This window comes from Trachemys scripta, chromosome 8 (genome assembly GCF_013100865.1).
Source record: "Trachemys scripta elegans isolate TJP31775 chromosome 8, CAS_Tse_1.0, whole genome shotgun sequence".
Classification (NCBI taxonomy): Eukaryota; Metazoa; Chordata; order Testudines; family Emydidae; genus Trachemys; species Trachemys scripta.
In genome coordinates, this window is record NC_048305.1 from 79,296,140 (window position 1) to 79,308,564 (window position 12,425).

A 12,425-nucleotide genomic window follows, 5' to 3' on the forward strand; every position below is an offset into this window, starting at 1 on the left:
TCCCCTACTCAGGTATTGACTTACACAGGGCCCTGGGCTGGGATCCATTGGAGTGGGAGGGCCCGGGTCTCCCTAAACTCCTGCCTTAAAGACTGAGGCACCTCAACCACAGAAGCAGGGGGCAGGAAGTCAAGTACTCCAACCAGTACTCCAACCTCCAAATCCCTGGTACAGAAACCTGTAATAAGATTACCTGAACCATCATCAAGGAGTCTGAGCTCCACTGCAGATCCAGTCTGTGGTTCAACAGTGGCCATCACAGTTGCACCAAGAACAGGCAAAAATCCTTGACTAACTTCTGCATAAATCACCATTGGATTAGGGAAGTTGTTTGTATCCTTATTCATGAGGGCTTTCACAGTCACTGGAGGCACAGCCAAAGATGCGGCTCGAGAGGTTACTATCATGGATATGACTTGAGACTCTGTGTGCTTATTTTGAATCCAATAATACCAATCCCCCACCTGCAAATCAAATATATGGAGTATAAAAATATAATATAAGACTCCTTTAGTCTATAGGCAGCTTTGTGTTTCCCTGAGTTAGTTATTATCTTAGTTCAGGGGAGATTTTCCAGGGCACAAAGGGCAATTAGGGGACCACAGCTAAGGTAATCTGGGTACCTTACTCAGGATTCTTTGTGCTCTCAAATGTTTGGTTTCTTTTAAATTTAACCTTATGTCTGAATTTGCTCAGTTTTAGTGGTGGATGTTTGAAAATTATCACATTCTTGGAAGGACTGGAAACCGTATATTATTGATATGCACTCGCAACCTGAATTTAGTGTTTTGTCTGGGAGTCTTGTATCCTTGGGATGTGTATAGTGCATAATAAAAAATTAGGAGGAGCACAAATGACAGTTAGACAACCACTGGAAGTCAGTGGAGTTACACCATGGATAAAATTGGTTCATTAGGAATATATATTTATAACTTCTAAAAGAGAAGGGGCATTTTAGATTATGAAAATGTTAACATGTTTGGATAATAAAAGAGTTTAGTTTTTACCTCTGCAGTGCCTGCTATATTCAGTCGAGCTGTTCGGAGGTTTAGATCACTAACTGTGAAGTTTGACGTTCTATATTCTTTTCCTTTGGGGTCCCTCAGTAAAATGTCTGGTGAAGATGTGCTTCGATCCCATGTAACTACAAAGAAGGTGTCATTTCCTACAGTGCTATCTACAGTCACTGTACCATTCATCCACTGCTTGACTGCGACACTCTGAGCTGTACTTTCAAGCTATTAGACAAATAAAATATGTTTTATGGCTAGTTAGCAGATAAACACTTAAAATACCAGTAATTACAGAGTGGTTCATTTTCCTCTTAAAGGGCGAAACAAATCAATATTTTGCATATGCAGAGGGCATTTTGACTGCTGGTGGACAACTGGCCCACTGCTGGAAGATGGGACAGAGGAGGATTAATGCTGGCACCACCCTGAGTAGATCTCTGCTGTTTTGTGCAGAGCTCAGGGCTGTGCAAAGGAGGTAGAAGCCTCCTGCCACTGTGCCTCCACGCATGGGGAACTAGCAGGAGGGCGAGGGCCACTTGGGCTAGCGATTAGAGAGTGGAATGATGAATCCCTGAGCACATTTTTGGTAATGCCCAGTTCCAGAGTACAGTTGCTTGAGAATGTGAAAATATAGTAAGCAAGGGTCTCCTTCCATTGCTCTTTGTGGTCTATCCACCTAGCTATCAAATCACTTCTGTGCAGGAGATTAGTGCTACATTTCCTCTGCAGCTGTCAGCCTGTTTCCAGAAAGACAGCACAAAGAGAGCCATACAACCACAGGTAGGGACATCAGAGAAGTAATGAGAGACACAAACAGAAATAACATCAACGACAGGGAGACACACAGAAAGGAGAGAAACAGGATGTCCTTTACCAACATTGGTATTGCACATGTGAGCCACCAGAATTTCCGGATGAGCTACCAATATAAGTTTTATAGCAGCCCACTGGCCTACCAGGCTGCAAGTAGATTTGCTCACTCCTGTTTTACAGATTACAAAAACTAAAGATAGAAAAGTACCTTTTAATAAAATATCTTTCTGTTTAGAATAAAAATTGGAGATTAGATACTGGAAGGCAATTTCAGAGATCACCTGGGTGGACATTTGAGAGTCAGGTGCTCAGATTGTACTATAGTAATGAGATTGGTATAAGTGCTTAGAAAGTGTGATAAATTCTCTTTTAATAGCTGATGTTACTATCCCAGAAAATAAAGAAACATTTTGTTTTCTTTCTCCTGATGTGACAGTGGACCTACTAAAACAGAAAACCTAATAATAATTCAGGATTTCAACTATCTCCAGATGGACTCTGAACATGTCACCTCCTCTCTCCATTGTGCAACAACAGAGCTAATTTTGACTCCATTAGGAGTCTTTTACATGCTACAGAGCTGAAATCACTGATACCAAGGTCTAAGCGTTAGATCTGCTTTGAGCTAGTGGTGCACTAGCACCAAGGCTCCCCTATAACCAGCTAAAATCACTGAGAGCTGAAGTCACTAAAGAGCTGAGATCACGAAGAGCTGTGATAAGTAGGGGAGGAGCCTGAAGACAAGTTGGTGAGCGGCTAGTAGGACGGCTAGCGGAGAGGAGCAGATAGCGGAGAGGCGTGGCGAGCGGAGCAGAGCGGATAAGAGGGTGACTGGCAGAGAGATGCAGCTGGTGGTGAAGACTGCAGCAGAACCCCATGGAGAGGCATGGCAAATGGCCGTCAACCCAAGCAGTGGAGCATGTAAGATGCCCCCATACCTCCCCCATCTTCCACCCAGGCTGGGAGGTAAACTCTGCAGAGGAACTTCTGAACTCTGGGGGCTGCATTGACCAAGGTCAGAAACTGTGGGTGAGGTGACTGTTGGGTTGTTGGACTTAAGACCCTGAGGGGAAAAGGACACTGCCAAACTTACTTGGGGGGTGGGTCTTTTGCTCATGGTTTGTGTTATGAATCCTGTTTGTGGTGTTTCCCCAACATAATGCCGCATTGTTTCCCTCCTTTATTAAAAGGCTTTTGCTACACTGAGACTTCGTGCTTGCGAGAGGGGAAGTATTGCCTCTTAGAGGTGCCCCGGGGCGTGGCATATAATTGTCCCAGGTCACTGGGTGGGGGCTCGAGCCGGTTTTGCATTGTGTTAGTGAAACCGAACCCCTAGATACTGAACCCGACCCTTGTTGCTGCCAAGTCTGAAGGGCAGAATAGTTACATTTATGAATGTATATATAACATAACTAGAATATGTTTTATGCTACATATGCCATGTAACATATCTATCTAAAGGTTATGACCTACTGAATAAATTCCTCCTATTTGTATGCATGAATCATTTTTGTACTTGAAGTTAGGAATATTGGCTGTATACTTGCTTGATTTCTATTGAGAAAGGAATGTGCAAATTAAATGCCCAATAAAGAACCACTTAAGCCAACAATGAACTTGAAGATGCCAATCCACATCTAAGCTTTCCCAGGAATGTGGCTTGGCTGGTAAAAACTGAGTCATGCATGGACATGTGACTTGCCCATGTGACTCCAAAACTCCATCTTGGAGCTGGACTTTGCATAGGAGAGGAGGGAGTCTCCACCCACAAGAGAAAGTCTACTTAAACCCCTGGGAGACCCCTCCATTTTGTCTTCAGCTGGCTAAAGAGATAGCCTCTCCACCCCCAAGGATAGCCCAAAAGAAACTGGAACAAAGGACAGTACCTACAGGGGGTGTGAGTGATTGCTGGACCCAGACTAGCAGGAGACTAGTCTGTAAAAGGAAGCTTACTGGAACTGGTGAGGTTTTATTTGTATTCAGTTTCTTAGACATAGACTTGTGTGTTCTATTTTATTTTACTTGGTAATTCACTTTGTTCTGTCTGTTACTACTTGAAACCACTTAAATCCTACTTTCTGTATGTAATAAAATCACTTTTTACTTATTAATTAACCCAGAGTATGTATTAATACCTGGGGGGGCAAACAGCTGTGCATATCTCTCTATCAGTGTTATAGAGGGCAAACAATTTATGAGTTTACCCTGTATAAGCTTTATATAGGGTAAAACGGATTTATTTGGGTTTTAGACCCCATTAGGAGTTGGGCATCTGAGTGTTAAAGACAGGAACACTTCTGTAAGCTGCTTTCAGGTTAAACCTACAGCTGTTAGGGGTCGTGGTTCAGACCCTGGGTCTGTGTTGGAGCGGACGGGCGTGTCTGGCTCAGCAAGACGGGTGCTGGAGTTCTAAGATACCAGGGCAGGAAAGCAGGGGCAGAAGTAGTCTTGGCACATCAGTTGACAGTTCCCAAGGGGGGTTCTGTGATCTAACCTGTCACACTATTCATTCCCTCTGAAGCATCTGGTGCCGGCCACTCTTGGAAGACAGGATACTGGGCTAGATGCATCACTGGTCTGACCCAGTATGGCTATTCTTATGTTTTTAACAAGACCGGTATACATTTGTAGAGAAGCTAAGTAGTCCATGGACAACGCTACGTTAGTTGCTGTGCATGATTCAGATAAAGTAAAAAACTGTGTCCATAGTAGAGATTTAACAAAGTGAGGGATGAGTTGTTAAGTTATAGATAGCACAACCCAAGAGCTGTGATAGAAATAGGAGGAGGGGAAAACTCAGTACTACTAGCCTCAATTATTTTGAAGAAATCGTTGCTCAGCTGAGATAGTGTCAGGAAAGCTGGGAATCAAAATGTTATCTATTGTTTAGAAGAGAAGCAATCAGGGTATTTTCCTCTTTATTGATAATGGTATTAAGTAAGATGCTCTGGAAGACAAGATGACTTGTTTACAGCATTCCATATAGGAGTGGCTGAACGCTCTGTGGTATTTCTGCCTACCTCTGTCTACAAGTCCCTTTTCAATAGCTAATTGTGAAAATTTTTAATTTTCTTTGTTTCACTGGCTATTTCATTTCATTGCTAATATAATAGACCGCAAAAATTCCCACGGCCATTTCCAAATATCACTTTATACTTCAATTTTAAGATCAGCCACTGGCAGTTCAATAGTTACGATTACTGACTGTAGTAAGAGGAGGCCCTGAGATATAAACCTTGGTATCAGAGGCCTGGTATGAGGCCTAAGGCCTGAACTAAAGTAATGGTCAAGACTTTGCTAACATAAAGCAAAGTTAAGCTGTGAGCCAGAGGCAGGCCCTGCTCACAGAAGCCGGCAAGGAAAGGGCTGATGCTGCAAAAAGAGACATACCTAAAAGGTACTGAACACCAGATATCAGAACATTCGCATACTTGTCATTCCACACTCAAGGAACAAGCCGACCCATCCCAATGACAGGGGCAAAAGGGTAAAATGATGGATAGAGTTGTTTTGATTGAACCAACATGTACAAGGTGAGAGGCGGCACTTTACTATGTAGAGGGATTGTACCTTGCTACGTAGAGGGGTTGCACCTCAATACGTCAGGAGTGATGTGTAACTTGTTTGTACCTGTGTATAAGAATGTATCCCTGGGGTGGTGTCTTTGTCCGGCCGAGGGGGCAGTGGAAAGTCCTGCCACTGAGCCGGGTCCATTGCCAAGAGGCACTTTCTCATAGTATGCCTGGTAGACTAAGTAATCTACTGGGAACTGCAATTGTGTCCAAGGTCGCAATAAACCTAGTCAACGTGACTTTGCATCTTACTAGACTCTGTGGTTATTGGGGGTTCTCTTCGGGTCTGCTGGATCAGCTATCTGCGCAGAGCTGGGGCAGCACACAGAGGGAACACATGCACGCAGCTGAGTGATATCAACATAGGAGAAAGCAGAGCACCACACCGGTAGCATCTCACAACACTGACTACTAAAATTACTACTATAGAGCAGTAACTGATTAATAATGTGAAACAAAATTGAAACTCAGACCTGAATAGACTGTTCAGAAATATTTCCACTTCCTGATGAAATTCCACTGAATGCATCAATAAGGCTATTGGAGTCGACTGTATCTGTGGCATAAAACCTTAAGCCTCCTGAAATGTGATGGTTAAAATAATCAGAATAGTCATTTACTGTAAAACAGTAGGTTTTTCTTATGTGCCTTATTCTAGTTTGGTTGTTGCTATAAAGCACAGTGTTAATTTGATAAATTAAATCTTGTTCCTTTACTATCCTTTGTTCATGGGAGAGGAAGGGAACCACTGGTGTTGGGGAAACCAACTAATACAAACACTTAAAGGAGTTCCTGCAAAAAGCTAGTCTGACCTGGGAAATGCTACCATCTGTTCACATTTTAACTCCACCTCGCTTGATCCCATCTAGCACTTCATCCAGCACACTGTGCTGATTCACTTACAGGCTGTTCTTGGGAAGTCTGGACTTTGAGCTATGCACTACCTGTAAAGTGTAATTCCTTTTTGAAAGACACCTCTGTAAAAATAACATTGTAGCATTCCATGATTATTTCTTCTCAATTACTCAGATCAAATCTGCTTCGTTTACCACTATAATGTTTGGGCCACTTTCCTATCTGCTGAGCACCCATAACTCCAATGGGAATTTCTGCTGCTCAGTGTTTTTGGAAATCTGGCATTTGTTTCAAACAGTGAGTCCTGCCCACTGAGACTGGGCCCTGAAAGACCAGCTGGGCTCTTTCTGGCTCACACATCAGTCACTAGCACTCTGTGTCAGTGTAATCAGATTCTGTGATCAGAACTTAGTGAACTATTCTGTCATAATACACAAACCAGAACTGAATTCAGGTTGTTCTCTCACAGCCATGTTGGCTGTACAATGCTAACAGAGTAAAAAAGCAGTACAATCTTATTTAAGTCCCTGAAGCAAGCGGATGTGACTCTGAATACACAAACGGAGCATCTCTGTTGACTAAGAAGGTGCAATTTATACATAGTCACTATTCAGAGTAAAGCTACATTCTAAATCAACACATGGAATTCCCATGGTAGTTGCCCTGTACTGCAGCATCACCCAGCACCCATCTGGCTTTCCTTCAAATGGCTGAAGTTCAAAGGAACAGTGCAGCTCCAACTCAAAGCAGAGCTGACTGACTCCTCAGCTAGAGCCCTCCAGCTCTGACTAATTGTGAGAGGGTTATTATTTAATTATTTAGGACATTAATAAGTTTACACACCATTGCCATGTAAATATCAGAAATAAAATGTTAATCATTTCAACACTGAGCTTATATTTTTGCTTAGAGAAACATCCTGAGGTAATATAATTATCAAACCTCGCTATTTAGCAGAGTGTTACCAGGTTACAATTTTTTTAAAGCAAGGACAGATAAAGATAACAATTGCTCCCAATATTATTGTGTTTATTCAGGTGAAAATAAACATTCTGTAAATCTGACTGGAATTAGGTGACTAAGTTTACTTTCTTTTCATATTGCAAGCTGTAAACCACTCTAGTTTTACATTTCATGCTTCAAGTATGCAAGCCAAAAGCAGGGTTAGTTTAGAAAGTTACTCACCCGTCATATTTGAAAATTGTTCTAGTTCTGGAGCAGCATTTGGTCCCAAGGCAATGGTGTGAATGATCGAGCCACTGTTTTTCACCTCCGTAAGGCAACTGCTCATACCCCCATCCTCTCCATCTGTCAGCAGTACAATTTCAGAACCATAGAGATTAGAGTACTTTTGTTTAATCACCTACATTGATAAGAGAATTTCAGGTATTAGCAATAGGACTTTATTGTAAATGTTAGCTGCCCTAGCACAGGTAGCACAACAATTTTCCTTGATGTATACATGTGCAAGTGTAAGGCAAAATCCTTTCCTTACAAGTGTGAATTGTGCGAGCGGTGGAGGCTGTGTTATGTGGCAATGGCTGAATTGAAGGTGTCTGAATTATCCTGCCTGTACAGAGCAGGATGGTTCAGGGGAGAGGTGTCTAAGGGTAGCATATTCCTTACATCTCTTCCAAGAAGTTGCAATGTGTGCCCCCACTCCAGGTCCTGCTGCCAATGACAGCATATGCATAGGGCATCTTCCAGAAGCTTGAACATGTCCTTTAAGGCTATGGAAAGCTACCATGAATGCAATTCTGTTCTGGGTAGTGGCTTGAGAAATCACAGCCTATCTTGGTGCCATTTTTACATAATCACATTTCAGAATGAAACCATGCTTAAACCAATGTTAAAATAAACAAAATGTGCAATTTTTATCAGACTTTATATGATTTTGATCTTCTGCAAGATGCCTTGAGATTCCTGCAAAGCATTCTTGTAAGTTTGTGTCAATGCAATCTTAATTTTTTTGTAGTATAAACATCACAGGGCCTTGTTAATTTCTTAGGCCCTGCACCTGCTTCTATTGAATCAAATAGATTGAGCTTCCTAAGTCTCTCACTCTAAAGCACATTTTCCAAACCTTGAATCATTCTTGTAGCTCTATTCTGAACCCCTTCCAGTTTCCCCAACATCCTCCCTGAAGTGTGGACACCAGAACCAATCCCTGGATTCCAGTAATGGTCTCAGTACTGCTGTACACAAAGGTGAAATCACCTCCCTACTTCTACTCATTATTCTCCTCCTTATTCATCCAAGGATCACATTAGCTCTCTTAGCTATATCACTGTACTCATAGCTCATGTTCAATTGGATATCCACCATTATCCCTAATTCCATTTCAGCGTCACAGCATTCCAGGACACATTCTCCCCAGTGTTCTCCTTCACCTCAAATCCTTTGCGTACTCCTGTGCAGATGTTAGTTCCTCCACCAGCTGATATAGGCAGGTATTTGGTAAGATCCTGGCGTACATTCTCATTGATTATTTGTTGTAGATAAGTTTCAATTTGTGCTGTAGAATGGAATGTGACAATTCCAACCCAGGAACCCGTTTCAATAATCTGTAGCAGGAATATCTCTGCAGCTTGTTTGAGACGTTTAATGCGGTTATTCTGCAGGTGAAGAAAGGGATATACTTAGAACAATCAAGGCTTTACAGGAGAGATAGCAAAAAGCAAGAATACAGCAATTACTAATGTTCATTTTGTACCAAAAAATGGAAATGTACCTGCCATAGAGTAGATGAGAGATTTGGAGGGAGTATATGGGTAGTTGTTTAACATTTCCAATATCTGAGTACTCCAAACTACCTCACATTACCCCCAGCCATATTCTTTCCAGACGAGTGGAGATGTGTGCCATGTTTGGCTATCATGAAAATGTATCTGCATACTGAAACCGCCAGGAGATATATAACAGTGTGAGCCAAACAGCATTCTAATAATGTGATCTCATGCTCACAAATAAGATTCTGTGTCACATAATTTGTTTACAGTTCTGAATCTTCAGCCACTTTACCTAATCCACCTACCTATGCATTAGGATAGCCCCTGTATTTTACATATTACTGGCACTTCGAAAATTTGTTAATTTTCATGAGAGAACGTCGTCAAACCAGCTGTCGTCATTCTTGATCTTTTTAAGATTAGGGGTTGGGCCCATTTCTATCTTTTTATCTCTGGAAATCTAGGTGCAGATCTTAGTTAACTACTTGTTTGCCTTTTAATGGCTTTGGGGTGAATTTGATACTAAAGAGAGTAAAATACTCATAATATTAATCTATATAAGCTTTTCCAGACTGCTCTTTCATTGTACTTCCACATCTGCTATTCCAATCTGAAACCTCTCCAGAGGAAGGAATGCCAGCTGTGTCAAAAGATTTGTTAGTGTGATGGGGACAGATAATCATTAGAGAGTACCACTTTCACTTGTGATCCAAAATCTGAAGTATTATCTCTAGAGGGAAAAGATAGGTGCATTTACATCCTGTGCCTCTCAGTTCCCAGTTGGGTGATTTCATAGCATACGTCACGTATGATAGACACAGATCCTGTCAGAACTTCACTAGATAATTTGGGCAAATTGTCAATCTTTGCTGAAGATCAGTTCCAGGAATGGAATTGTATTGGTGTGGCATGTCAGGAAGATGATCTGTTGGCACAGCAATATAGGGCAGTGGTTTTCAAACTGCGGGTCGCGACCCAATACTGGGTCGCGGAATGTAAGGCACTGGGTCATGGTGGCTCTGGTCAGCACTGCCGACTGGGCCATTAAAAGTCCCGTGGGCATTGCTACCTGGCTAAGGCAGGCTAGTCTCTACCTGTTCTGACACTGTGCTGTGCCCCGGAAGCAGCCAGCAGCGGGTCTGGCTCCTAGGCGGGGGAGGAGGAGGGGCTCTGTACACTGCCCCTGCCCCAAGCACTGGCTCCGCACTCCCATTAGCCGGGAACCAGCCAATGGGAGCTGGGGGGGGGGGTGCCTGCGGGCGAGAGCCGCGCAGAGCCACCTGTGTACCTCCTCCTAGGAGCCAGACCTGCGGCTGGCCGCTTCAAGGGCACAGCACAGTCTGCACTGTCAGGACAGGCAGGAAGCCTGCCTTAGCACCCCCCACTGCACTGCTGATCGGGAGCTGCCCAAGGTAAGTCTGCACCCCAACCCCCAGCCCTGAGTCCACCTCAAACCCAGAGCCCTGACCCCTCCTGCATCCCAACCTCCTGCCTCAGCTCCGTTGGGTCGCGGGCATCAACAATTTTCTTCAACTGGGTTGTTAGGAAAAAAGTTTGAAAACCACTGATATAGGGGATGCTTACACAGGGTATACCTTCCCTGTACCTGTTTTCAGCCAGTGTTTACTGCTTTACTTTCAAGAGCCCTGAATTCCATTCTGCTCAACTGTAGTTCATCACAAGATGCACTACTTACTTGAGATCCATATCTTTCTTTGTCACAAAATCAATGAAGTTAGTATTTGATATTGACAAATACTGAACTACAAAACTGAACTCATATAAAACATTATATAGTACCCTATAGGTCAGTGGTCCCCTAACTTTTCCTCTTGCACTCCTCCCTTACCAGTAATAGAATATGTCTGTGTCCCCTCGGGCCACGAGCGGAGCCACGGCCATGGGACAGGAGCCCAGGGCCTGGGGACAGAGCAGAGCTGAGTGGCTTTCCCTCCCTGTCCCCTCATGGGGTCTGGCTCAGCCCCCACCCCAGACATTCCTCTGTGTCCCTGCAGTGGGGACACGCCCCACAGTTTGGGAACCACTGCTGTAGGCCAAAGAAATAGCCATATGCCATTTTAAGCACCCTCCTGTACATTTTGATCAAATTCATTATTGTGGATCTTTATCAAATATTTTAAGAGATCTGCTCAACCTGCTTTAGCCTCATAAATGATCTTTATGAAAGAGAAGATAAATCCCATGCATCATCCTTGGCAAATTCCGTACCATATACCAAGGATTTTTCTAACAGACTTTATCAAAACATCATCATTTGGCTCCTCAGTGGAGTTGTGTTGATTGTTGAACTGAAGACCCAAAATATTTATTTTTTAAAGAAAGCTACATTAATACACTTTATACTATATAATAATACAGTAGAACCTCAGAGTTACTAACACCTTGGGTATGGAGGTTCGTAACTCTGAAATGTTCGTAACTCTGAACAAAACATTATGGCTGTTCTTTCAAAAGTTTACTACTGAACAATGTCTTAATACAGCTTTGAAACTTTACTATGCAGAAGAAAAATGCTTCTTTCCCTTTATTTTCTAGTAGTTTACATTTAATACAGTACTGTACCGTATTTGCTTTTTCTGTCTCTGCTGCTGCCTGATTGTGTACTTCCAGTTCTAAATGAGGCATGTGGTTGGCTGGTCAGTAACTCGTCGTAACTCTGAGGTTCTACTGTATATATGGAATACATGATAGTATGGTACAGTTTTAACTAGCATGAGTTGGGGATACTAATGTTGTTCCTTGATGGTGACATTTTGAGAGACTAGGCAGGCCATTCGAAAGAAAGGGTGATAAAACCACACCAACATATATTCAGTACGACAGAAAAAAAGTATTCTTGAATGTCTTAAGAGATGTTTCATATTTATATTGGGACTGTTTTTTATCCTTTTACCTGTAAAGCCAGGTGCCTTTTTTATCATTATTCAATCCATACAGGGCTTATGAAGATTTCTAAAAATTACATAATTTTGTTTTCAATCATAAAATATCTTGTCCTCCCAGAGAAATACCGGTGGGAAGGTTCTATTTCTAGCCTTGAAGATCTGTGAAATATCAAACTTAAACATTGTAACATTTTTGAGGACAGACGTTGTCACTGGCTCAGGATTGAATGTTTGAAACAAAAATAAGGGATGAAGATATTCTGTATATTGGGGAAAGAATACAACATACATTGATATAAAAATAGCTCTTGGAAGCTGGTTAGTGGTTTGGAATGTAAGACTAAAACCTGGGTAGATGGATTTATAGGAAGAATGCAGCTGAAGCTTGTAAAGGTACAGGATAAATAAACCGCAAAAATGTGTCCAACTTATCACATGGCTATCACTTCTACGTGTTATGATATTTATACATATGAACAGACAGCTTATTCAGGGAGGTTATATTGGATTTACTATAAGATTGATAAATTTGAGGCC

General features: G+C 42.3%; 1 protein-coding gene across 1 annotated transcript in view; it reads right to left on the reverse strand.

Annotated features, from left to right (window-relative positions):
* Positions 1-12,425, reverse strand: part of LOC117882101 (calcium-activated chloride channel regulator 1-like) — an 81,253-nt gene that overhangs the window by 57,390 nt on the left and 11,438 nt on the right. Inside the window, exons 7-11 of the mRNA XM_034780082.1 lie at positions 8,644-8,868; positions 7,439-7,616; positions 5,872-5,978; positions 1,008-1,238; positions 194-464 (exon numbers count right to left, since the gene is read on the reverse strand). Of these exons, the coding sequence (XP_034635973.1) occupies positions 194-464; positions 1,008-1,238; positions 5,872-5,978; positions 7,439-7,616; positions 8,644-8,868 (1,012 nt within the window). The remainder of the gene's footprint in view (positions 1-193; positions 465-1,007; positions 1,239-5,871; positions 5,979-7,438; positions 7,617-8,643; positions 8,869-12,425) is intronic.